Source organism: Coregonus lavaretus (genome assembly GCF_964263955.1).
Source record: "Coregonus lavaretus genome assembly, contig: SUPER_35_unloc_1, whole genome shotgun sequence".
NCBI classification, from domain to species: Eukaryota; Metazoa; Chordata; class Actinopteri; order Salmoniformes; family Salmonidae; genus Coregonus; species Coregonus lavaretus.
The window spans coordinates 1,434,711-1,459,827 of record NW_028167181.1 but is presented as its reverse complement, the minus strand read 5'-3'; the positions used below and the strand labels follow the sequence as shown (position 1 = coordinate 1,459,827).

The 25,117-nt window shown below is 42.2% G+C and overlaps 1 protein-coding gene and 1 long non-coding RNA gene across 6 annotated transcripts in view; both read right to left on the bottom strand.

Annotated features, from left to right (window-relative positions):
- Positions 1-473, bottom strand: part of LOC311109990 — a 65,366-nt gene extending 64,893 nt beyond the window's left edge. For both annotated transcript variants that reach the window (XR_014610656.1, XR_014610657.1), the window contains exon 1: positions 126-473. This is a non-coding gene — a long non-coding RNA (uncharacterized lncRNA). The remainder of the gene's footprint in view (positions 1-125) is intronic.
- tmem154 (transmembrane protein 154) overlaps positions 1-16,976 on the bottom strand; it is a 633,868-nt gene extending 616,892 nt beyond the window's left edge. Inside the window, exons 1-9 of one of the 4 annotated variants that reach the window (XM_084188569.1) lie at positions 16,760-16,972; positions 15,242-15,304; positions 15,038-15,103; positions 14,866-14,925; positions 14,198-14,404; positions 13,791-13,848; positions 12,631-12,707; positions 11,910-11,956; positions 6,866-9,247 (exon numbers count right to left, since the gene is read on the bottom strand). In XM_084188569.1, the coding sequence (XP_084044695.1) occupies positions 11,922-11,956; positions 12,631-12,707; positions 13,791-13,848; positions 14,198-14,404; positions 14,866-14,925; positions 15,038-15,103; positions 15,242-15,304; positions 16,760-16,880 (687 nt within the window). In that variant the 5' untranslated portion in view covers positions 16,881-16,972 and the 3' untranslated portion in view covers positions 6,866-9,247; positions 11,910-11,921. Of the gene's footprint in view, positions 1-6,865; positions 9,248-10,910; positions 11,957-12,630; positions 12,708-13,790; positions 13,849-14,197; positions 14,405-14,865; positions 14,926-15,037; positions 15,104-15,241; positions 15,305-16,759 lie in introns of those variants that run through there. The other 3 variants (XM_084188570.1, XR_014610669.1, XR_014610670.1) reach the window with 3 other exon arrangements.
- Between the last annotated feature and the right edge of the window lie 8,141 nt (positions 16,977-25,117).

Genomic DNA, 25,117 nt, shown 5'->3' with positions numbered 1-25,117 from the left:
GCTGGCTAGCAAGGAATTGCTAGCTATCTCGCTAACGTTAGTTAACCATTCTGCTGCTGGCTGTCTGGCCCACCGCTCTGCTGTAACGATTTCTAAGGGACCACCCGTTTCCTTGTACTTCTTACCTCCGAAATTATCAGAGTAGAACCCAGCAAAATGGACTCCGGCTCCTCTTCAGGATACAGCTCACGTCGATGGCCCTTTTTGCCGCTGGGGTCTCGCTTCGCTTCGTATTTTCTCAGCAGTAGCTAGCTAGGCAACCTTCCCAGTTAGCCAACTGGCTAACCTCGGATACCACTCTCAATACTTTCGTTTCTGCTTAGATATGACGCGAAATTATAACATGTTTATATTCGTCCAACAGTTCTGGTTACCCACAGACAAAAATCCACTCAGGGATGGTGTATGGTCCGTGTCCGACCAGCACTAAGGGGAATTAGCTGCAAATTAGACAGAGCTTATCGCCTTGATGTTCTCCGCTACCTCAAGCGAGAGTGCTCTCGCTTTTCCGTTAACGGAGTAGTAGAGAGTGGGTAGTCGCAGGATGATGACGATGACAGATTACATTTTTTAGAACGACGCAAACATGTTACGTCCGAAATAGTTGCTTGAATGTGTACTGTGGAGCTATTATAATTAATATGGTTGTTTTTATATAATTTGTCCAGTCTATTAGCTAATGTGTCTTATATTTCATACAAAGTGGGTGTGCTTTATGTTCGTATTATTATATATATATATATATTTTTTTTTATTGTTGCATTTTCGAGAAGGAACCTGCAAGTAAGCATTTCAAATCAAATCAAATGTTATTTGTCACATGCCCAAATACAATACTTACAGTGAAATGCTTACAAGCCCTTAACCAACAATGCAGTTTTAAGAAAAATAAGACCACTGCTCCTGAGTGGCGCAGTGGTCTAAGGCACTGTAAGTCGCTCTGGATAAGAGCGTCTGCTAAATGACTAAAATGTAAAATGTTAAGTAAAAAATAGATAAGTAAAAATAAGAAAAATACAAAAATAACAAATAATTAAAGAGCAGCAATAAAATAACAGTAGCGAGGCTATATACAGGGGGTACCGGTAGAGTCAATGTGCTGGGGCACAGGTTAGTCGAGGTAATTGAGGTAATATGTACATGTAGGTAGAGGTAAAGTGACTATGCATAGATAATAAACAGAGAGTAGCAGCAGTGTAAAAAGAGGGGGTGGGGGGGACAATGCAAATAGTCCAGGTAGCCATTTGATTAGCTGTTCAGGAGTCTTATGGCTTGGGGGTAGAAGCTGTTAAGAAGCCTTTTGGACCTAGACTTGGTGCTCCGGTACCGCTTGCCATGCGGTAGCAGAGAGAACAGTCTATCACTAGGGTCGCTGGAGTCTTTAGCAATTTTTAGGGCCTTCCTCTGACACCGCCTGGTATAGAGGTCCTGGATGGCAGGAAGCTTGGCCCCAGTGGTGTACTGGGCCGTACGCACTACCCTCTGTAGTGCCTTGCGGTCGGAGGCCGAGCAGTTGCCATACCAGGCGGTGATGCAACCAGTCAGGATGCTCTCGATGGTGCAGCTGTATAACTTTTTGAGGATCTGAGGACCCATGCCAAATCTTTTCAGACTCCTGAGGGGGAATAGGCTTTGTCGTCCCCTCTTCACGACTGTCTTGGTGTGTTTGGACCATGATAGTTTGTTGATGATGGTCCTCCTTTTCCTGTAGTCCACAATCATCTCCTTTGTCTTGATCACGTTGAGGGAGAGGTTGTTATCCTGGCACCACACGGCCAGGTCTCTGGCCTCCTCCCTATAGGCTGTCTCATCATTGTCGGTGATCAGGCCTATCACTGTTGTGTCGTCAGCAAACTTAATGATGGTGTCGGAGTCGTGCTTGGCCATGCAGTCATGGGTGAACAGGGAGTACAGGAGAGGACTGAGCACGCACCCCTGAGGGGCCCCTGTGTTGAGGATCAGCGTGGCAGATGTGTTGTTACCTACCCTTACCACCTGGGGGCAGCCCATCAGGAAGTCCAGGATCCAGTTGCAGAGGGAGGTGTTTAGTTCCAGGGTCCTTAGCTTAGTGATGAGCTTTGAGGGCACTACGGTGTTGAACGCTGAGCTGTAGTCAATGAATAGCATTCTCACGTAGGTGTTCCTTTTGTCCAGGTGGGAAAGGACAGTGTGGAGTGCAATAGAGATTGCATCGTCTGTGGATCTATTGGGGCGGTATGCAAATTGGAGTGGGTCTAGGGTTTCTGGGATAATGGTGTTGATGTGAGCCATGACCAGCCTTTCAAAGCACTTCATGGCTACAGACGTGAGTGCCACGGGTTGATAGTCATTCAGGCAGGTTACCTTAGTGTTCTTGGGCACAGGGACTATGGTGGTCTGCTTGAAATGTTGGTTTCGTTGGATGGTGTATACCATGTGTATCCTGTACATATGACTAATAAAACTTGAAAATTGAAATGCATGTGTGTGAAAAACCCTTGTCTATAACAACAGGAGATTCATACCAACCAATCTGAGCATAACATTATTTCTTGGACCAGTGTCCAGCACAGCGCTGAAGCGAAGCGGCTGTGTGCCCGGCATTGTTTTGCTTTGTTTTACGGTCATTTCCATGTCCATATCTTAATCTGCCAGGGGGAACGAGTCTGAAGGCCTGAGATATCACTAAGCGCCAAAGAATGTGATTCTGAGGAGCATGGAATTGACACGGGCACTGAGCCAACGAAAGCTGAATAATATGCCTCAGAGTGAGAGTGAGTGAGGGAGAGCTTTTCCAGGCCAGGCAGACACAAATAAACGAAGAGCCTCTGTGGATAGCAGAGCAGCCTGGCGGTTAAAACCTCCACACGCAGGGATTCCTTATGTGGAAGTTGAAAAGTCCCTCTGCCTTGACTGTCTTCATATTTTAATAGTACATTAGGTTTATTTGAGTATCTAGACAAAGTCGGAGGAATCAGTATGGTCATATTAGTTTTCACATTGAAATAGCAAAGGATTTGTTGGAGTTATGTGGTTAGACCACATCGCATAGGGCAACATAGAGTTGCGGAATATGAGGAGAAATGAATAACATTGTTGTAGGACATCCAGACTCAATAGAACATTTAGAACACGGCAGGAATCCATCAATGATAGACACGTTTAAAAATGTCAGCTCTGTATGTTAAACCTCTGGACAGGGACACAACAGGACACAGCTTATTGCTGTGACGATTCTCAATTTACACAGGGATATTCCTCACATAACTGCACACATTACTCCGATTAGCATGGAGCCTAGGCTAGGCTGTCCAGACCACAGCTAGAGAGAAAAAAACACAACAAATGGCTTCCATCTGTTTCTCTGACTGCTCCACCACTAGCATCCAGACCAGTGCTGCTGGAGAGTGTTCAGCTACGTTTGGCTGTTAAGACACTCACTGGAATTGGGCCTGGCCTGTGCATTCTCATTTTGCCTTTTTCTTACAAATCATAACTCCGCTCTCAGAAATAGTCACTGCTTTCCATTCTATTCACATCCCATGTTTTCTAAAGACCAATGACAAATCCCAGACGTCTTTCGTCTCGCTCACAAAGTCTGAACTGAGTCTTGACTTGCGCCAAGGTATTTCCAGGCCCGCAGAGTTTATAGTTTGACACACACCCAATGTCCATTGATGGGCTGCTGTGTTGTGTTGAGAAATAGAGGGTCACAGTCAGTGATGGAGAACTGCTGTTGTCTGCTGACCATTAGGTTGGATGGGGGTCATGTGGCTAGTCTGTGTAATGGTGGATGGAAAGTGGGTTTCATCATAATAATACAGAGCTTTCCCACATTCAGGAAACTTCTTTGCTCTGTTTTGAATAGATTAAACCATCACACAAGCCAACATGACCATAGGGAAACACAGCTCTTACTCTGTACAATAGGGCCATCAGTATTGTTTGTATAGACCTTTCCCTGTGCAGTAGTAAAATGAGCTCACAGAGGAAGAATACAGTTCAGTTGGCAGCATCAGGGTTTCTTGCTGTGAATGAAAGGGTTAACCCAGCATTGCCGGAAAAGGATCATGTGTTGCTCATCGGGCGTGGTGCGGTGTGCCACACACAGCAGCAGCATAGTGCAGTGTGAGATCTCATATCTTTGATGATGAGTGCGGGAAGGAAGGGGGCTTTTCACTTCTCGCCGGTCACGACTCGTTAAGAGGACCTCGGTCTGGAGGAAAAGTGTGTCACTATTATAGAGGATGATACCACACAGACACGCACACACACACTTTCTCTGTTTCACACACACACACGTCTGTTTCCCTGGTGTGTACTGTGTCTGTGTGTGCTTACCCTCTGCCCACTGGTTCAGTGCAGTAGGTAGCATAGATAAACCACACACAAACAGGAAGATGATGAGATGAGAAAGAGGTCGCCTCAGAACACCGCAGCCTCTCTGGAAAAGGAAAACATGGCTGATTGTGTGGCTGTGAAAGAGAATTGATTGGATGTGACAGTAACAATGCCTCAGGCCAGATAATGGTACAGTACAATAAGCTATGGATCCAGTACAGGGCAGAACAGACTGAGGACAGTGAACACAAAGAGAGAAACAGAAGGCTGGTATGGTATTTGACTTGAATGTACAGTATTGATATCACAGATTTCATGAGATTTCAGAGATGTATATTTTTCTGTTCTGGCAGGGCAGAATGAACACAGAGAAAACAGAAGGCTGACACGGTGAATGTATTGATATCTCAGAGGGATGTATCTGTCTCTGTGAATCGTCATTCATCTGTCTGTAGATTCACTTATTAGTGAATGATACTGTATCATTTGTATACAGAAAAGTTATTTGCCAGTTGACCCAATTCTCAGAAGAACTGCTAGCTAATCATCTTGTCTTATTTTCTTCTCACACGCACAATAAGTTGTCTTGTCGTCTTGGCTCATCTCCTATCTCTTTGTCTGATATCAGTGAGCGTCAACATGAGGTTCATGTCATGTTTAGGTTGTGTCAGAACACCTTGTATGAGCGGCCCTGTCTTCTACGTACAAATACATGACACAAACCAGTCCAACCAGAATCTAGCTCTGACTGTGAGAACTATGCTCACAGCCCTGGAAATAGCCTTCATTTGTTTGCATACACAGCTGTCATGAAGGTTACATAGGAAGCAGTCTGAGGTCAACTACCATACAGTTCTGTCTGGAAGGTTACATATGAAGAAGTCTGAGGTCAACAACCATACATTGCTGTCATGAAGGTTACATATGAAGAAGTCTGAGGTCAACAACCATACATTGCTGTCATGAAGGTTACATATGAAGAAGTCTGAGGTCAACAACCATACATTGCTGTCATGAAGGTTACATATGAAGAAGTCTGAGGTCAACAACCATACATTGCTGTCATGAAGGTTACATATGAAGAAGTCAGGTCAACAACCATACATTGCTGTCATGAAGGTTACATATGAAGAAGTCTGAGGTCAACAACCATACACTGCTGTCATGAAGGTTACATATGAAGAAGTCTGAGGTCAACTACCATACACTGCTGTCATGAAGGTTACATATGAAGAAGTCTGAGGTCAACAACCATACATTGCTGTCATGAAGGTTACATATGAAGAAGTCTGAGGTCAACTACCATACATTGCTGTCATGAAGGTTACATATGAAGAAGTCTGAGGTCAACTACCATACACTGCTGTCATGAAGGTTACATATGAAGAAGTCTGAGGTCAACAACCATACATTGCTGTCATGAAGGTTACATATGAAGAAGTCTGAGGTCAACAACCATACACTGCTGTCATGAAGGTTACATATGAAGAAGTCTGAGGTCAACAACCATACACTGCTGTCATGAAGGTTACATATGAAGCAGTCTGAGGTCAACTACTACTCCAGTGTAATATGTGGTAGAATAATAGTTATTGGCTGATCTATGATCAGTTTTGCATTTCAACTGTTAACAATTACAGTAAGTTCAGAATCCGAATAGGGTAAAGTAATATTAGGTCTGTGTTTAGGGGCAACCTTTCCCTGGGGTGTGCAGTAGAGTACTGACAAGTGCAGTACTATATCAACTAGATATATCTGACAAGACAGATGTATTTATTTTTTGATCAAATGTTCATTTCATTTCATTTGTATTGACATAGGGGTACAAAGAAAACATGGAGGAGTCACATTAACCCTCCACCCTGCCCCCCCCCCCCCCCCCCCCTTCACTCATGACAGATTTATTAAGTAGATGTATAGACTTCTTAAATGATTTTTAAAGGTCTCCTCTAGACACTCATCAAAACCACCAGATGTTTCAATAATCTAAAGAGATAAAACATGTTTATATGCCATGTACTGGCACTATAACTGTCCAGGTGAAAAGCAGAACCACTGGTGGGAGACCTTGAGCTGTAGTTTAAGACAGCACATTGGTAATGATGTAACGAGAGAGAGAGAGAGAGGGGGGAGAAAAGCGAGTCCATTTCTCCTGGCGTTTATTCCTTATTGATATGCATTGCTTTGCAGGATATCTGTCCTTCCTGCACTTTGCCAGCCTCCTCTAATATGAATTCCATTACCATCCAATGAGGGTCCATCAGGTATATGGAGGGAAGAGAGGATAGAGAGAGGGTGATGGGAGGTCTGGGCTGCCGGATCTACCACACACGCACACCAGTGGAGGCTGCTGAAGGGAGGACGGCTCATAATAATGGCTGGAATGGAAACCATGTGTTTGATGTATTTGATACCATTCCACTAATTCCGCTCCAGCCATTACCACGAGCCCGTCCTCCCCAATTAAGGTGCCACCAACCTCCTGTGATGCACACAGAGACAGACGAAGTGGCACACATTAATGGGCACGCGCACACAAACAAAAGAGCGTGTCACAGATTTATTGATGATTTACAAATATGCAAATATGTTGGCCGGACAGTTGGTTCCTTATTGTAACTATTACTCTTTATTACAATAACTACTGCTGTAACACTTGGATTAAGTATGAGGTCCTAACACAGATTGAGGGACCAAATTCACTCCTATGACCATAAGCAAATATCAATCTTTGTATCAAATCAAGCACAAAATACACATTAAGAAATATACATGATCTTCCACATATTTACAATGAAAACTACTGCAAAATACTGACTATCTCTCACATAGAGCTGAGCATAAAATGTATACATCGATGTGATGAGAATTTGTAGATTCAGATTGCATATCAACAACACCACTATTATTGGAGGAAAAACATATTCAACCAATGAAAGGCAGTGTACCATCAACAGTAATGACAGGCTTAGAAAGTTCTGACACTAATTGTGAAATACTGTTTCTCAAAGAAAGTAATGGAAAGCAAAACATTACAAGACAGTCACTGTATATAACGACCCAACTGAAATATGCACTCGGTGAAAATCTCTCTTAGACTATCTCAGAAATTACTTTCCCTCATCCCTCTTGAAATCTAAACAGCTTTAGCGTTGCATGATGCACATGACCCAAAGCAAAGCAGTGTACCAGCAGTTCTCAGTTATCTCATGCATAAAACAACAGGCAGGGTTTCGTAATTAGAGTCGGAGTATGTGAGAGAGAGAGTGAGAGAGAGAGAGAGAGAGAGAGAGAGAGAGAGAGAGAGAGAGAGAGAGAGAGAGAGACAGAGACAGAGAGCGAGAGCGAGAGCGAGAGAGCAAGAGGGAGTGAGAGAGAGAGAGAGAGAGAGAGGGTGAGAGAGAGAGCGAGAGAGTGAGAGGGAGTGAGAGAGAGAGAGAGAGGGAAACAGAGAGCGAGAGAGCGAGAGAGAGAGCGAGAGGGAGAGAGAGAGGGAAAGAGAGAGAGAGAGAGAGAGAGAGAGAGAGAGAGAGAGAGAGAGAGAGAGAGAGAGAGAGAGAGAGCGAGCGAGAGGGAGAGAGAGAGAGAGAGTGAGAGAGAGAGAGGGAGAGAGCGAGAGAGAGAGCGAGAGAGCGAGAGGGAAAGAGAGAGAGAGAGAGAGTGAGAGAGCGAGAGAGAGAGCGAGAGAGAGAGAGAGGGAAAGAGAGAGGGAGAGAGAGGGAGAGGGAGGGAGAGAGCGAGAGGGAGAGAGAGAGGGAAAGAGAGAGGGAGAGAGAGGGAGGGAGAGAGAGAGAGATCCATATCCAGTCAGTGTACTACAACCAGAAGGTACTGCGCAGAGGAGAGGAGGAAACACTAGCTAGTCGTTAGCATAAACATTTGTTGAGCCATCATATCTATCATGGGATTGGGTTAGTTGGCAGTTGGAATAAGGGTATATACCATCTGGTATGGCCTTTACTGTGGGCATTGAATGTGTTTATGTGTTGTAAAGGGGAGGGCCTGTAGGATCATTGGAGGTTAAATTATGATATTGTTGTCTGGGTGTCAGAACATGGCCTCCGGCACCTGCTTTCAGCAATTGTTTTATACTTTTTACTCCAGAGGAGGCTGCTGAGGGAGGGACAGCTCATAATAATGGCTGGAACGGAGCAAATGGAATGGCATCAAACGCATGGAAACCAAGTGTTTGATGTATTTGATACCATTCCACCTATTCTGCTCCAGACATTACCACAAGCCCGTCCTCCCCAATTAAGGTGACATCAACCTCCTGTGTTTTACTCCTTCCTCTCTCACTGCTTCCCTCTCTCACTGCTTCCCTCTCTCACTGCTTCCCTCTCTCACTGCTTCCCTCTCTCACTGCTTCCCTCTCTCACTGCTTCCCTCTCTCACTGCATGACAGCTGAATACAAAAGATAATAACATAAAAAGTGTATATGAACTTGAAACAATGACTAAAAGGCACAGTACTGAGTTGATGGCGTTGCAAAAAGCATTCATTATTAGGCCGACCACAATCAGGACCCGTGTAGTGAAAGGACTATTGCCACACACTGTTTCTCCATGGAGTCGATACCAAAGTACAGTTGAGGGTGGAGTGCGCAGATTTTAAGATGCTACGTTCTATAAACTTTTAACTTGTGCATTGGTTGTTACTTGTCTTTTTTTAATGCTGAAATGGGAAATAAATTCAGCAATTCCTGTTTTTTGCAGTCACTTTTGTGGCGGTGTTGCTTTCTTGTTGTCAATGTGGTTGGTTGATGACGTTGCTTTGACATTGACATTAATAGAAGAAGCCTACAGTGCTGCTGGGTAACAGAATGTCCTTCCCTGCGATGGGGAAATGTCCTTTGTCACAGGCAGTACAGCAAGAGGACCGTTGGGAGAGAGAATTGACTGACTCCATAACTCTTTAGGGAGTAGCCTAGAGGAGACAGACAGACAGAGAGACATCATGCAACTACATTCAGTACATGTTCATACAATCAATAGAATAACGTCCTTCATTGGAAGGAGTGACGTGATGTTTTTACTTTCGTTTGGTTGTCACACCAGACCCTCTGACCTACAGTATGTAACACACAAGCCAAAGGTCCTTGGGAAGGAATTAAAATGATGTCGCTATCAGATACATTAGCTTGCATGTTGATCCTCTAGTCTACTACAAACTGTCAATAAATCCTTATAGGAAACAACAGATATGTACAGTTGACTCGTATGTAGTTACTGTACAGTAGGTCAACAATAGGGCATGCTGTCTACAGCAGTGGAGGCTGGTGGAGTCAAATATGTGGTTTCCATGTGTTTGATGTGTTTGACACTGTTCCATTAATTCCATTCCAGCCATTACAATGAGCCTATCCTCCTATAGCTCCTCCCACCAGCCTCCACTGCTGTAGACGGCATGCCCTATTGTTGACCTACTGTACAGTAACTACATACAAGTCAACTGTACATATCTGTTGTTTCCTATAAGGATTTATTGACAGTTTTATTAATTCCATTCCAGCTATTACAATGATCCCGTCCTCCTATAGTTCCTCCTACCAGCCTCCACTGGTCTACAGTAGGCCTGCCCTACATAGTTAACCGAGAGTAGTCTATGACCCTCCACCCTTATGGCACGCTGCAAACCAACAGAACCCTGGGAAATAAAGCTGTGTGTGAATGACGTGAGCTCACAGCTAGTCTAATGGACCTTGACCCTCCCAGCCTTTCTGAGAGAGAGAACAAGAGGCCATCCCTAAGCCCTGTTGCGCCACACTTCCATGCATGCCTGTGGTAATCGCTAACAGATGTCAGGACTCTTCCTGCTTCAGAGGGTTACAAGGTTACGATGGGTACAGAGGAGGACTAGGGGACAGAGTTCAGCAGCCACTGTGTGTGTGTGTGTGTGTGTGTGTGTGTGTGTGTGTGTGTGCCCTTATGTCAGTAAGTGAGCCATGTGTTTGTGCCTTCATGTGTATATTTCTGTGCATGTAAGTATGTGTGTCAGAGAGATAATAGAAGCATGAGAATGTGAGAGTCTGTCTCGCTCTGTGTCTGTATTTGTGTGTGTGTGTGTGTGTGTGTATGTGTGTGGCCACCACGTATCAAAACAAACTATGCAGGGGGAACAGAAATGACTGTTGTGGCGGGCCAGGCTGACTTCCGTCGTCAGTTGAGAGTGTTTCCTCCGACACATTGGTGCAGCTGGCTTCTGGGTTAAGCGGGCTGGTGGTAAGAAGCGCGGTTTGGCGGGTAGTGTTTACAGAGGACGCATGACTCGACCTTTGTCTCTCCCGAGCCCGTTGGGGAGATGCAGCGATGAGACAAGATCGTAATTGGATCGCAATTGGATATTACATTTACATTTTACATTTGAGTCATTTAGCAGACGCTCTTATCCAGAGTGACTTACATCACGGAATTGTGGCGAAAAACTGGTCAAATACACCAAAAATAAAAGGAAAAAAATCAATGACTGTTGCTAAATACCTGCGCATGATGAGTATGTATGTATGAGGTGATTACGTCAAGGTCAATGGGCAATCTGTAATTCTGTGTCGCCTCCATTGTAAAGCCAGTACAACAAGACTGTTGATTACAAACAATGAGCGAGATGTAACCCTGCGTCCGCTCATCATGGTGGGGAATGAGTGTGAAGCTATAATCTGAAGTGACCAACGTGTTAAAATGAAGTTTACATAGGAGAATTATAATGGTAGATCTCTAATGTAGAACATTAACTGTGACGATATGGTGCTGAGGTTGATGGTTTATGATGATGAGAGAGGGTTGATTATGCTTATTTAAGAGAATTACGTCATAATCCAAGCACAGGAGTTTGGTGGCACCTTAATTGGGGAGGAGGGGCTCTGGCTGGAGCGGAACAGGTGGGACGGTATCAAATACATCAAACACATGGTTTTCAGGTGTTTGATTCCATTCCATTTGCTCCGTTTCAGCCATTGTTATGAGCCGTCCTCCCCTCAGCAGACTCCACTGACCAAGGCCTGTATTTATACAGTGTCTCAGAGTAAGTGTGCTGATCTAGGATCAGGTTTCCCCATCCATGTCCATCTTATTAATTATGATCTAAAAGGCAAAACTGATCCTAGATCCTTTATCTTAATCAAATGACAGACTGTTGAGTTTCATGTTACAGTAACAGCAGTACAGGTCAACCCACATCAACAGCAGCAGGTCATGTTATTATGTCACCAGGACAACACATTATGTCATCACCAGGCTGTCCTCCCTCCCTCCCTGTTCCTGAGTTGTATTGATGGGTGTGACTGACGCATTCATCAGTCACCACCTTGGGCTCTATTCAATCCATATCACAGAAGTTCAGCATTACGGAGAATTGAAATTTAAAGGCAATGTTCCCGCTTTAGCGGAGACTACATTCACGGTAAACGCTACACATCTCGGCTAAATCGGGAATGACCCTTAATTACCATTTATATTGCGCAATCGGTAACGCTTCAGTGATACAGATTGAATAGAGCCCATTGTCTTATCTTGCAGCGTTGCCACACAAACCATCAAATTACAGTAGAGTTGACTACTATAGCGTTAACTTGTGTGCAGATGTCGTTTACCATGATCTCATGTTAGATCCTTTGTCCAGAGTCCATTCGAACTCCACCTAAAAAAACAAATAGACAACTCATGGGACGAATATAATATCCCTGTATAAGTCACAAACAATATAGACATGTATTGTCTACGAATAGCTCTCCTATTAGTATGTACTTAGATATTTAAAGTGCACATATAAAATGAATTGACTCCAGTCTAGTCCACGTATGTGTTTTGTCTTATATTTCTATTTATAATTTAGCCCCCGTCCCCGCAGGAGCACTTTTGACGTTTGGTAGGCCGTCATTGTCAATAAGAATTTGTTCTTAACTGACTTGCCTAGTTAAATTAAGGTAAAAAAAAAAAAAAAAAAAAAAAATGTATGAACGCTATCATCACGCTTGCAATGGCTCAGCAACACATTATACAATGGCGCCCTCTATTGGAGAAAAGTTATATTCAACCAACATTTATCAGGGAAAGGTATATGATTACAAATGTCCACATTTCATTTAAATTAATAATACAAACAGGAGTGAGTAATCAACAGAATTTACAACGGACATATCTTCTTATTGTAAACCAATAGTAGTCTAATGCTTGGAGAACTAGGACGACTATTGCCAACTAATGTACAAGAGTTACAGACTCAACTCAGATTGTTCCAGTTATACATTCTTTTCAAAGATCATTATTAGTGGGCTGCTATACGTTTTTCTTTTAGGGTTTTAGATGACTCACCATCTTTAGTCATCCACTGTTCCAGGTCTTCCATCTCCATCTCCAACACAGAGGGGACATCATCCTCAAACATGGGCCTGGAAAACAGCCAACATAGTCAGTCCATCATTTGAATGTTTTGACATTAGAAAATGACAAAATAAAGGGACTAAAATGAAGGGAGTGTAGAAGGAAAAAATACAAACATCCACTGTTGAGGTGTAAAGACAATCCAAAACAGTTGAGGTGTTTCTCACACAATGTACTGGTCTCACATGAAACTTCTTAGGAATATGCTAGTTTTCACTGGTTTTCAGCCAAAACGGTTCGTATTTGAATTAGCACTGTCCTTCCCTCCAATAGAGTTTGACATGCTTTTCTACTCAAAGCCATTTGAGTGGTAGTATTGCTGATTCTCACAGGAGGGCGCTCTCCTCATTGATTATAGTTTTCTGTCAATGCCTTAAAGTCATCATGGACACATGATTGGCTTAGAGAGAGAGCATTCATGTGCAGTGTAAAGTGTTGACGGGAGATTTATTTTTTATGGCTATTTCCTTTATGTTAGTCTTTCTCTTACACTAAAGATAACTTAGTCATACCATACATTCTCACATGGAGGCTGGTTACCAGGGACAAGGTGTCATATCATAGCAGGAGGAACTTGAGGTTTGCCATATTTCTGCTAAAATGCTCTTTCATAAATTCTTAGGCTAATGTGTAAACACTTCAATTCACACATGACAATTCTTGACCATATACTGTATGCCAGATGTGAGAGACTGATGCATGTGTGTTTGTGTTAAACAACTTGTTGAGAAAAAGAGTACACACACGCACACATACACACACACACACACACACACACACACACACACACACACACACACACACACACACACACATACACACACACACACACACACACACACACACACACACACACACACACACACACACAGAGACACACACACGGAACACACACACACAGCTGTTTCAAACTCCTCAACGTCTTTCTTTCTAAACAGGAAATAACAAGTAGAGCTGAGAAAAGGTGAAGTCAAAATCATACGAAGGAAAACAGAATTAATTTAAGCGACTGCAAGTTGAAATGTATAGAATGCACAGTCAAGACAGCAGTAGCCTAGATATCAACTCATAGAGCAGTGTTCAATACTTACATTGGAACCTTTTCTGTGTCGTCGCTACCATGCAAATATTTATCCTCTTCCACATTATCTGGAATAGGAAACCACAATTATAAGCTACATCATGCAACATCTAATGAAGTAATGTCAAAGTACATTAACAATATCCACTCATACATTGTATATTGCATTTTGCTTGAGTATAAAACTGTGGGCCTACACACTATCCTAAATAAGTATGCACAAAGCTAAACATACCCCTACTCAAAGCAGTTTTTCACTTGTCATAGTATTGTAATGTACCCATGCAATGAAAAGGATGACTGAATTGTACAGTACATCTAGTCATAAGCAGATCTGTCATGGTGTATGAGAATGTGGCCTGTTGCTTCTTGTCATGTGGACACATTTCCAGCTACAGCACAGTTCTCATGACTTACCGGAATTGCTCTTTTCTTTTTGTTTCCATCTTCGGTTGATTATGATTATGCCTACTACCATGGCGATTATTATGACCACCAGAACAACAGGAACCAGGATGAAGGTGTGACTCAGACTTTCCTCGAGCGGCGCTTCAGAGGATTTGAGATTATCCTCGTCTGGAAGAGGGACCATCATGTTTGGAAACTGATGTAACACCAACATGTCTGCAATGTTTCTGAAATTATTTCACCATCTCAATAATAATTTCTAATACACTATTTTCTTAAACACTACATACATTTTGTTGTTTGTGTTCAATCAATCAAATCAATCAAATATATTTTATAATTAAGCAATAAGGCCTGAGGGGGTGTGGTATATAGCCAATATACCACGGCTAAGGGCTGGTCTTATGCATGACGTAACGCGGAGTGCCTCAATACAGTCCTTAGCCATGGTATATTGGCCATATACCACAAACCCCTGAGGTGCCCTATTGCTATTATAAACTGGTTACCAACGTAATTAGAGCAGTAAAAATACATATTTTGTCATACCCGTGGTATACGGTCTGATATAACACGGCAGTCAGCCAATCAGCATTCAGGGCTCGAACCACCCAGTTTATAAAGCCCCTTTTACATCAGCAGTTGTCACAAAGTGCTAATGTACTGATGTAATATACCTTGTAAATTTACACCTGGACTGTCTCCAGAACCAGTTTCAGCTTTGGTCTCATATCCCTCTGAAATGACATAAAATGAAATGAAAAACCAGAGGCCCTTTTTTTTTGTCATGCAAGGCTCTAATGGAGATAAGGTCATTGAATTGTGTAATGGAGACAGGTGTAACCTCACCTGAAGGACTCTCAGTTGATACGTATGGTTCTGGTGTGGGGGTAGCATCACTTACAGTTGGGATCACTGGAGACATTGAGAAAAGTATCAACACAAGCACATCTTATGCCAAACCCTTTGGAAAGTGACAGTTATGAACTATTACCACCAGGTTGTGTTGGAGGAGTATGAATATGGGGAAAGCAGCTAACAGCTAAAGCTCACCAGCATCATTTTCTGTTTCTGGATCTTCAACAGTATTTGTGTCTTCATCATCCTGGCAGAACACTGCAATTAAAGAGTCAAAGGTTAAGCTACACAGGGCCAGGAGTTTTTCCTTATAACACGACCTGACCTCAAGCCTACTGTATAACGAGAGCCAAGAGTTTTCCAGGGTCACTTGACCAGGACAAACTCATCACCCTAATTTTATGCAATTTAGAATATTCAGAATTCATAAAAAATACACAAAAGACTCCACTATGTGCAAACTACACTGAGTCAGACAGTTCTCAGACTCTTCGAAAAAAAAAGGGTTGCTCGGCTGTCCCCATAGAAGAACCCTTTGAAGAACCCTTTTTGGTTCCAGGTAGAACCCTTTTGGTTTCAGGTAGTACCCCTTTGCGGTCCATGTAGAACCCTCTGTGGTAAGTGTTCTATATGGAACCCAAAAGGGTTCTAGCTGGAACTAAAAGGGTTCTACCTGGAACCAAAAAGGGTTCTTCAAAGGGTTCTTCTATGGGGACAGCCGAGTAACCCTTTTAGGTTATAGATAGCACCTTTTTTTCTAAGAGTGTAGGTTAACCCCGGACATTCCAAGAAGCATCACAGACACATCTTACTGTAAATGTTTGGGCATGTACAGTGTAATTCACAATTAATGTGTTGAGGAGACATGGATATGGCATTAAAAACCCTTTCAAATAAACATATCCCTTGGTTACCAGCCAGCGGTTACAGTGAAAAAGGCAAGGCACATATACTGGCAGTAGACTCTATGACTCTTTAAACTATAAAGAAGTAACACATATGAGATAATATACACTACAGAGTGAACAAAATGTGCCATTAGGCCTAGGTAATGTCATTGCGAAATGTTTCTATCAATGGTTTTTCTACTAACAAAACACAATGTTCTTGTTCTTTTGGTGAAGATGGGTCTTTTGAAATAAAACAGGAACATCAACGTTTCACTGTGTTTATAGCTGATTCTTATAATTCGTAACTAACTACCTGTTGCAAGACGGGAAGTGAACTCAGCCTCTTTCACAACCTCACTACACCATAAAATTGAAATGTAACAGAGATGTACAAAGATAATAACATCCGTTTGGATAGAAGTGAACAAGCTCTAGGAGAGCTATTCAAATATTCAACATCAGAAAGTTTTGCGAAGCAACTCAAAGACACACATGTAACCATACAGCAACGATTACTCAGATACAGTGTGTAAGACCTACTGGATAGAATACCATGTAGTCAAAAGGCCTAGAACTTTCACAATCTCTTCAGATAAACGTGTCCACACATATTTCAGCAGCCGCCACCCACCAGTATAAGCCACATTCCAGCATACTATTACACTCTCAGGCAAACTGAAATAAGCGAAGAAGAGAGACACCAAGAGAAGAGAGACAGAGAAAGTGAGTGAAAGAAGGAGAGTATAGAGAGAGCCATGAAAGCTCGATGTTTCCAATGAGCAGTAAGGGGAAATGATCTTTCCAATCCACACTCCACACCTACCAGTCCCAGCCAGGCAGGCTGTCAGAGCCAGCAGCAACAGGAACGACGGTGGGGTCATTTCCCTGTGGCCTCTCCTCCCTCTCGTCCTAGTGTTACCATGGACAGGAACAGCAGCAGACATAGTGACATTGTGTGGTGGTGGTGGCCCTTTCCTTCTGACTACTAATGTCTGTCATGGCATCCTACTTCCTGATTCAGGGCTGCTTTTGACTCACCTAGAGACTCACAGAGAGGAGGAGGAGAGAGAGAATGAGAGAGAGGGCGGGTGGGGGAAGGAGAAGGAGTGAGAAAAAAAAGCGAAGGAGAGAGAGAGAGAAACCTTAAGAGCACACAGCCTCATAGCCACACACACCCAGCCAGATCACTCGTGCGGATGTGATGCAATCAACTGTGTGCTTGTAGCCACAAGCCTGAAGCAAATTCCTCCCAGAAAAAGGTATTCAAGCAGTCGGGGCATACCAAAGAGAAAACAAGAGCAGAGCAAACTTACTAAATGGGGGAAAGGAAAATGTTTTGCTTAGTTACATTCAGTAAGGAGCAGCTGGTAGCCGTTCTATAATACACTGGTCTATCTCCTGAAGGACCTGGTAAGCTTCTGTTTGGATTTGAATTCAAACCGCTTTTAGGGTCAGAATTGATCTCTGAAAGTTGTGTACTGTACTATCCATGAACATATAGGTCATATAAACTGTATGAAAGCAGCTAGTAATCACCATGTTGTTATACCTCACTAACCTTCCCCTATACCCTTATCCACCTATCCCATAAAGCATAGCCCCGGCCATGACAGGTTTAGACATGATGTCACAGGTGAATGATTTTTCTGAGCTGAAACATGTTCAGATCCATAAACACAGAAGCTTCCAGCCGATACAAACTTTTAAAGACATGTTGGCAAGCAAATAAATAGCAACAGTACACACAAATGCAAATGATGGTTTGGCGGTACATAGTTAGGGTTGTGGTTATCCACTGTACTTAATTTTAAAAAAATTTTTATTATTATTTTATACATGTGTATTGATGGTGTAATGTATTGTAGACATGTACCATGTTTGACCGTGATTGTTTTTAGTGTCTCAAAACTAAGTTGGAGTGTTCCACAATGTGGTTTAAAAAAAAAATCTGGCAAGAGAACTAGAAGCCCAGCATGCCAGAGGATTTCATACAACATATAACTTTTATGGTCGAGTAGCGCCCCCATGTGGTAAAGCGTAATATGAGTTAATGAGACATCAGAACACAAAAGACGGCACTGCTCTCCCATTCGACCTCAAGTAGAGTAATCTCTTCTACCTCTAACTCCAGAGTGGAGTTGCAAGTCTGTGACCACTCAATTATGTTATTTTCACAATAATGAACTAAGCCGTTGGTGATCCCAGTTGGCCTGTTTAGAGATAACCTTGAAGGAACTTTAATTAGAATAAATTGTCTGTATTAGATTATGACCGCAGTTAGAGTTCAGAGCGCCGAGGAGATTAATATTGAACGTTTCCATGGTTTTAATTAATTAGGGTAAACAGAAAATGCTTTCGCTCTAAAAGGCAGTGAGTGTGGGAGATGAAATGCTTGTTCACATCAAGCGCTACACAGAGACATTGTGGAGTCAGTCTTAATGGGATGTGCTATGATTTAGTGAATTGTATTGTGTCGAAATTTAAGAGGAATATCAACCGTTACTACTTGGCGGGCGTCAAGTAGCCTAGCATGCGGCAGGTTTTGAGAGGCGAGTTTGAGAGGCGAGCCAGAGGTTTGACAGTTCGAATTCCGGGTCTGACGTGAAAAATCTGGCGGGAAGTGAGCTAGCGTACCGGAAGGTTGCTGGTATCAAATCCTAGATGCCATTGTCTGCCGTTGTGCCCTTGAGCAATCCACAACAACTGCTCAATGGGTACCCAATGTGGTGCCCTGCTCCAACCTGTAGGCCTATACGTGTCTTTCGGAGGGGTTGGGTTAAAGCGGAAGTCACATTTCGTTTGGACCTTGTGTAGGCTACAATTGACAAATACATTGATTTGTATAATAAGTCTTAAAATCCACACAAACATTTAAATTAAGCCTATGCCATGATTTTCAGCTAGGCAGGCCTATGATTTACTCTATAATAAACAGAATATTATGTAATAGGATATGGTATAAATAATGTAAATGGTAAAGTAGTACTGTAATCTAACATTTTAGAGTGAATCAAACAGTTTCAGCGTCTCTAGTCACTGCATTTTCATGTATTTGCTGATGTTCAATGACCATCCCATGTAAAAATAGATGTAGTCAGAGGCTGCAAAAGTGGGTGACGTTTTCCTTTCAGTTGCCATGGTGATGTCTATATCTACAGCTATGCAAATTAATCGCTGTGAATGGGAGGATTTTATAACCATGTCAACAAGCAAATTATTTTCATGACAAAACTATTATGAAGAAGCAAAGCCGCTAGTGCTAATAATCAAATTCAACCTTTAACCTGCCTCCCTCCCTCATAAAATATCGGATAAATTGGTGGATTAGTGTAAGCACCAAGCATAATAAATGATTTCAAGAAAGGGAGGAAGAAGGCAATTTTAAGTATTCAAACAGGGCCTATATTCCATTGGTTGCAGTTGGATAGATTGTCCACCGGAGGGCAGTCCAGCCCACCGTCCTGCTGGTCGTTCTCAGAGCGCTGCAGCCTCTATCAGTCAATTCAACCACTAACCGTCCCTGTCTCTCAACAGAGACGGAACAACACACTGGATAAATAAAAGTGACCAATAAATCTAAGACTTAATAATGCATTCAGCACAACATTTTACCCCTTTTACCTCAACACAGGATGAAACATCTCTCACTGCAATTCAATATCGATCCTTAAAGACACAATCACTGCTCCTTCCTGCTAAAGGGCCAGAAAAATAAGGCAATAGAGTATAACAGTATCTCACTTCTAAAGAGAGAAGGCTAATTTACTCCCCAGACTCAGGATAATAGCCTATGCAGGGCACAGTGGATGTAATGGTTGGTTCTGACAGGTGGATCGTAGAGGGTCATCGGTTGGCTCTCCAAAATGGCTCCCCATACCCTATAGTGCACTACTTTTGACCAGAGCTCTGTTCAATGTATTGCACTACGTAGGGAATAGTGTGCCATTTCAGATGCACCCATAGCGTACTATTGACTGTGGATGTTAGGGTGAGGATAATTGGCTAACTAATATATGGCATTGACAGACATTGTGACGTACTGGAGGACGGACTGTCTGATGCCCAAGGGCACCTCTTTATTGTTTTTTTCTGTTTGCCTTCTCTTCCCTCAGTCATCCCTCAATCACCATCAGAGCAGGCTGGTGGGAGGAGCTATAGGAGGACAGGTTCATTGTAATAGATGGAATGGAATTAATGGAACAGAGTCAAACGTGGTTTCCATATGTTTGATGTGTTTGATACCGTTCCATTAATTCCATTCCAGCCGTTACAATGAGCCTGTCCTCCTATTGCTCCTCCCACCAACCTCTGTTCACCATCATTCCTTCAGTGAAGTTCACCACTCCTTCCTTCCATGGTTGGGTTCCCTTAGTCACTCTGTAAAGCTCACATGGCCACATGCCATATTAATGCAAGAGTTATTGTACTGAGTCTCATACCTTCATATCATGATATTAAAAATTAATTCACAAGGGACTCCACTGAGATTGCTATAAAGGCAGCCGTTCCTTAATCATTGTTATATGTGAATATCTCCAGGGAGAATTGGGGAATAGGCAGTTTGCATTATGAATTCCTCGATGGGTTATTGGGTTGTAGACTGACTGGGTGTTTTTTGCTGACTTCCACTTCACCCAAACACATCCATTATTAGTGACTACAGAGCGTAGTTATCCTTTTAATAGCCCCATGCTGTGTGAGGCTGTTGGTGATGACAGAGGGAGAAGAGGTTTGCAGTGACAGAGAGGACCGCTGCTTGGTTCCTGCTGGTTGTGATGAGGCGGCGTGGGAGGGACAGACAGGAAGTCAGAGAGAGAGAGGACCACAGAGAGAGAAAAGGGGAAGAGAGAGCGAGAGCGAGAGCGAGAGAGAAAGAAAGAAAGAAAGAAAGAAAGAAAGAAAGAAAGAAAGAAAGAAAGAAAGAAAGAAAGAAAGAAAGAAAGAAAGAAAGAAAGAGGGGAGAGAACAAGAGAGAGAGACAGAACAATATCTGTTCTCTCTCTAGCTCTCTCTCTTTTTCTCTCGCCGGAGATACTGTGCTCGCTCGCTCTCTCTCTCTCGCTCTCTCTCTCTCTCTCATAACTTTACTGACCTAGCCTCTGTCTCCTTGTAGACACTAGAGGTTAGAGAACATACCCTGGTAATGTGTACGTCTATCCTCATTATCACAAACCTGTGCATGCAAGTAATGAGGGACATCTTGAATGGCTTCATTAGGATCAATAATGTATGACATGTTATACATTGTTATTGACTTTCCATCAGCGGTAACAGATTAGTGTATTTCCACTGCTCTCTTTTGCCTTGGAATTCCCCATTAGTGTTCAGGGAGCTTCCCATCTGTAAGGTCACTTCCTCCGTCAGAGATGTCCTATGCATTTATTCCTAGGATATGGATCAGTAGGGGCGTATTCATTAGTGGACACCGTAGCAAACCGTAGCAAAACATTTTACAACAGATCTTCTTTCTCAAACGAAAACAAGAGTTTCTATTGGACAAATTCAGGTAGGTCCCGCCCTGTTTTGTCCTGTTTGGTTCCTAGTGAATAAACCCCAGGCTTCTCCAGTTCTCTGAGGGATATTAGAACTAGAAGAGGTTAGTAGTGAATTAATGGGAATGGGAACATTACTTTGGCAGGAGAGTGTGTTCCCAAATGTCCTTGCCTGCTAACATCTGAATAAAACAACATTAGCCCAAGCAGCATAATCATAATCCGGATACGGCCTGGATACAATATATGAATTAGATGGAGCGGCTAATAGCAAAGTGGTGACATTATAATGGCTCCTGGATGCTTTAATGCAGTGTGATGAGGAGGGTATATCAAATGCACTCAGGCTAACGTTGGTTGGGGAAATGCTTCGCATGAAACCCAGGGGGAAAGCTAAGGCAGGGAGAAAGTTACTTCATGTAATAGAAGGGGATGTCTCTCTACGATTTATAAAAGCCTTTTTACATCAGCAGATGTCACAAAGTGCTATACAGAAAACCAGCCTAAAACCCAGAACAGCAAGCAATCCACTGTCTCACTACGATTCCCTTAGTTGGGAGAATTTCCTGAACATGTGTGATTTGGCTTCCACTTATATAATGGCAAATAAAAGGGTTGACTATGTATGAGTGAATTGAACTGAAAGGTTAAAGGGTTTATTAGTAAAGGACAAGGGGGTATATTTTAGTAGATTTCAATTTCAGTTGTAATTTCTATGTACATGTGCATGCACAGTATTTTATTCAATTGTATTAGTATAAAATAATATAATTTTCCCATTTTCTTGAGCGTACAATTTAGCTTAGTATTTGAATTATTTATTTTATAGTATTTCTTCTCATCTTTATCAAGGGTGCCAATAATTTTGGAGGTGACTGTACATTTAAGACCTGTAGTTCTTTGCCAATTAATAATATTATGCTACTGTTTGTCAGAGCTTAAGTTGAACAATTGAGGAAAGTCATATAACATTGATGTCATGGCGATACATTGAATGACTGTTTAAAACCATAAAACTACAGAAGCTCAATTATTCATCAATATAGATAGCAAATATGTTATCGAAAGAATATCTGTTGTTGATAGAAGTTGGGGTATCTGAGGAATCAAACCAAACTCATCCCTTCATAGACTCAGCAACACAACAGGTCACACATATTGTCAAACGGGACAAGTCAGGCTATCGATTTCACATTAGGCCTCTAACCTGGCTAAGAACAACACTTTGATACATTTCACTACAGAGTTATGAATCAAGAAAATAAGAAACCTCCGAAAATTTTAACAAAACTGCTAATTTATGTTGGTGTTGTCTTTTTTTACAGTATAAAACTCCCTATATATTCGCTATAGAAGTACTGTATGTACAGTTGAAGTCGGAAGTTTACACACACTTAGGTTGGAGTCATTAAAACTCGTTTTTCAACCACTCCACAAATTTCTTGTTAACAAATTATAGTTTTGGCAAATCGGTTAGGACGTCTACTTTGTGCATGACACAAGTAATTTGTCCAACAATTGTTAAAATACAGATTATTTCACTTATAATTCACTGTAACATAATTCCAGTGGGTCAGAAGTTTACATACACTAAGTTGACTGTGCCTTTAAACAGCTTGGAAAATTCCAGACAATAATGTCATGGCGTTAGAAGCTTCTGATAGGCTAATTTACATAATTTGAGTCAATTGGAGGCATACCTGTGGATGTATTTCAAGGCCTACCTTCAAACTCAGTGCCTCTTTGCTTGACATCATGGGAAAATCAAAAGAAATCAGCCAAGACCTCAGAAATTTTTTTGTAGACCTCTACAAGTCTGGTTCATCCTTGGGAGCAATTTCCAAATGCCTGAAGGTACCACGTTAATCTGTACAAACAATGGTACGCAAGTATAAACACCATGGGACCACGCAGACGTCATACCGCTCAGGAAGGAGACACGTTCTGTCTCCTAGAGATGAACGTACTTTGGTGCGAAAAGTGCAAATCAATTCCAGAACAACAGCAAAGGACCTTGTGAAGATGCTGGAGGAAACAGGTACAAAAGTATCTATATCCACAGTAAAACTAGTTCTATATCGACATAACCTGAAAGGCCGCTCAGCAAGGAAGAAGCCACTGCTCCAAAATCGCCATAAAAAAGCCATACTACAGTTTGCAACTGCACATGGGGACAAAGATCTTACTTTTTGGAAAAATGTCCTCTGGTCTGATGAAACCAAAATAGAACTGTTTGGCCATAATGACCATCGTTATGTTTGGAGGAAAAAGGGAATGGCTTGCAAGCCGAAGAACACCATCCCAACCGTGAAGCACGGGGGTGGCAGCATCATGCTGTGGGGGTGCTTTGCTGCAGGAGGGACTGGTGCACTTCACAAAATAAATGGCATCATGAGGAAGGAAAATGATGTGGATATATTGAAGCAACATCTCAAGACATCAGTCAGGAAGTTAAAGCTTGGTCGCAAATGGGTCTTCCAAATGGACAATGACCCCAAGCATACTTCCAAAGTTGTGGCAAAATGGCTTAAGGACAACAAAGTCAAGGTATTGGAGTGGCCATCACAAAGCCCTGACCTCAATCCTATAGAAAATTTGTGGGCAGAACTGAAAAAGCGTGTGCGAGCAAGGAGGCCTACAAACCTGACTCAGTTACACCAGCTCTGTCAGGAGGAATGGGCCAAAATTCACCCAACTTATTGTGGGAAGCTTGTGGAAGGCTACCCGAAACATTTGACCCAAGTTAAACAATTTAAAGGCAATGCTACCAAATACGAATTGAGTGTATGTAAACTTTTGACCCACTGGGAATGTGATGAAAGAAATAATAGCTGAAATAAATAATTATCTCTACTATTAATCTGACATTTCACATTCTTAAAATAAAGTGGGTATCCTAACTGACCTAAGACAGGGAATTTTTTAATAGGATTAAATGTCAGGAATTGTGAAAAACTGAGTTTAAATGTATTTGGCTAAGGTGTATGTAAACTTCCGACTTCAACTGTACATAATAGTGTTGGTATGTAATTGCTATCAAAAACCCCACAACTACGTGTTCACATCAGTGGAGGCTCCTCAGAGGAGGAAGGGGACCATCCTCCTCAGTGAATTTCATAAAATTTTAAATAGTAAAACATTTAAAAAAGGATCCCTTTTAGATAAAACTATACTAAATATAATCACGTCACCAAATAACTGATTAAAACACACTATTTTGCAAAGAAGGTCTACAGTAGCCTCAACAGCACTCTGTAGGGTAGCACCATGGTGTAGCCGGAGGACAGCTAGCTTACGTCCTCCTCTGGGTACATTGACTTCAGTACAAAACCTAGGAGGCTCATGGTTCTCACCCCCTTCCATAGAATTACACAGTAATTATAACAATTACACAGTAATTAGGACGTCCTCCAGCCTATCAGAGCTCTTGCAGCATAAACTGACATGTTTTCCACCCAATCAAAGGATCAGATAATTAATCTAGTACTGAAAGCATAAGCTACAGCTAGCTAGCACTGCAGGGTATAAAATGTGGTGAGTAGTTGACTCAAAGAGAGAGAAAGACAATAGTTGAACAGTTTTGAACAAATTCATTTCTTGCAAAATGAAGGGGAAGGAAGAGAGAAATAGAGAGAGAGAGAGATTTTGTCATTTTCTTTCACTTTCAGTTTCACTTACTTAGCTAGCAA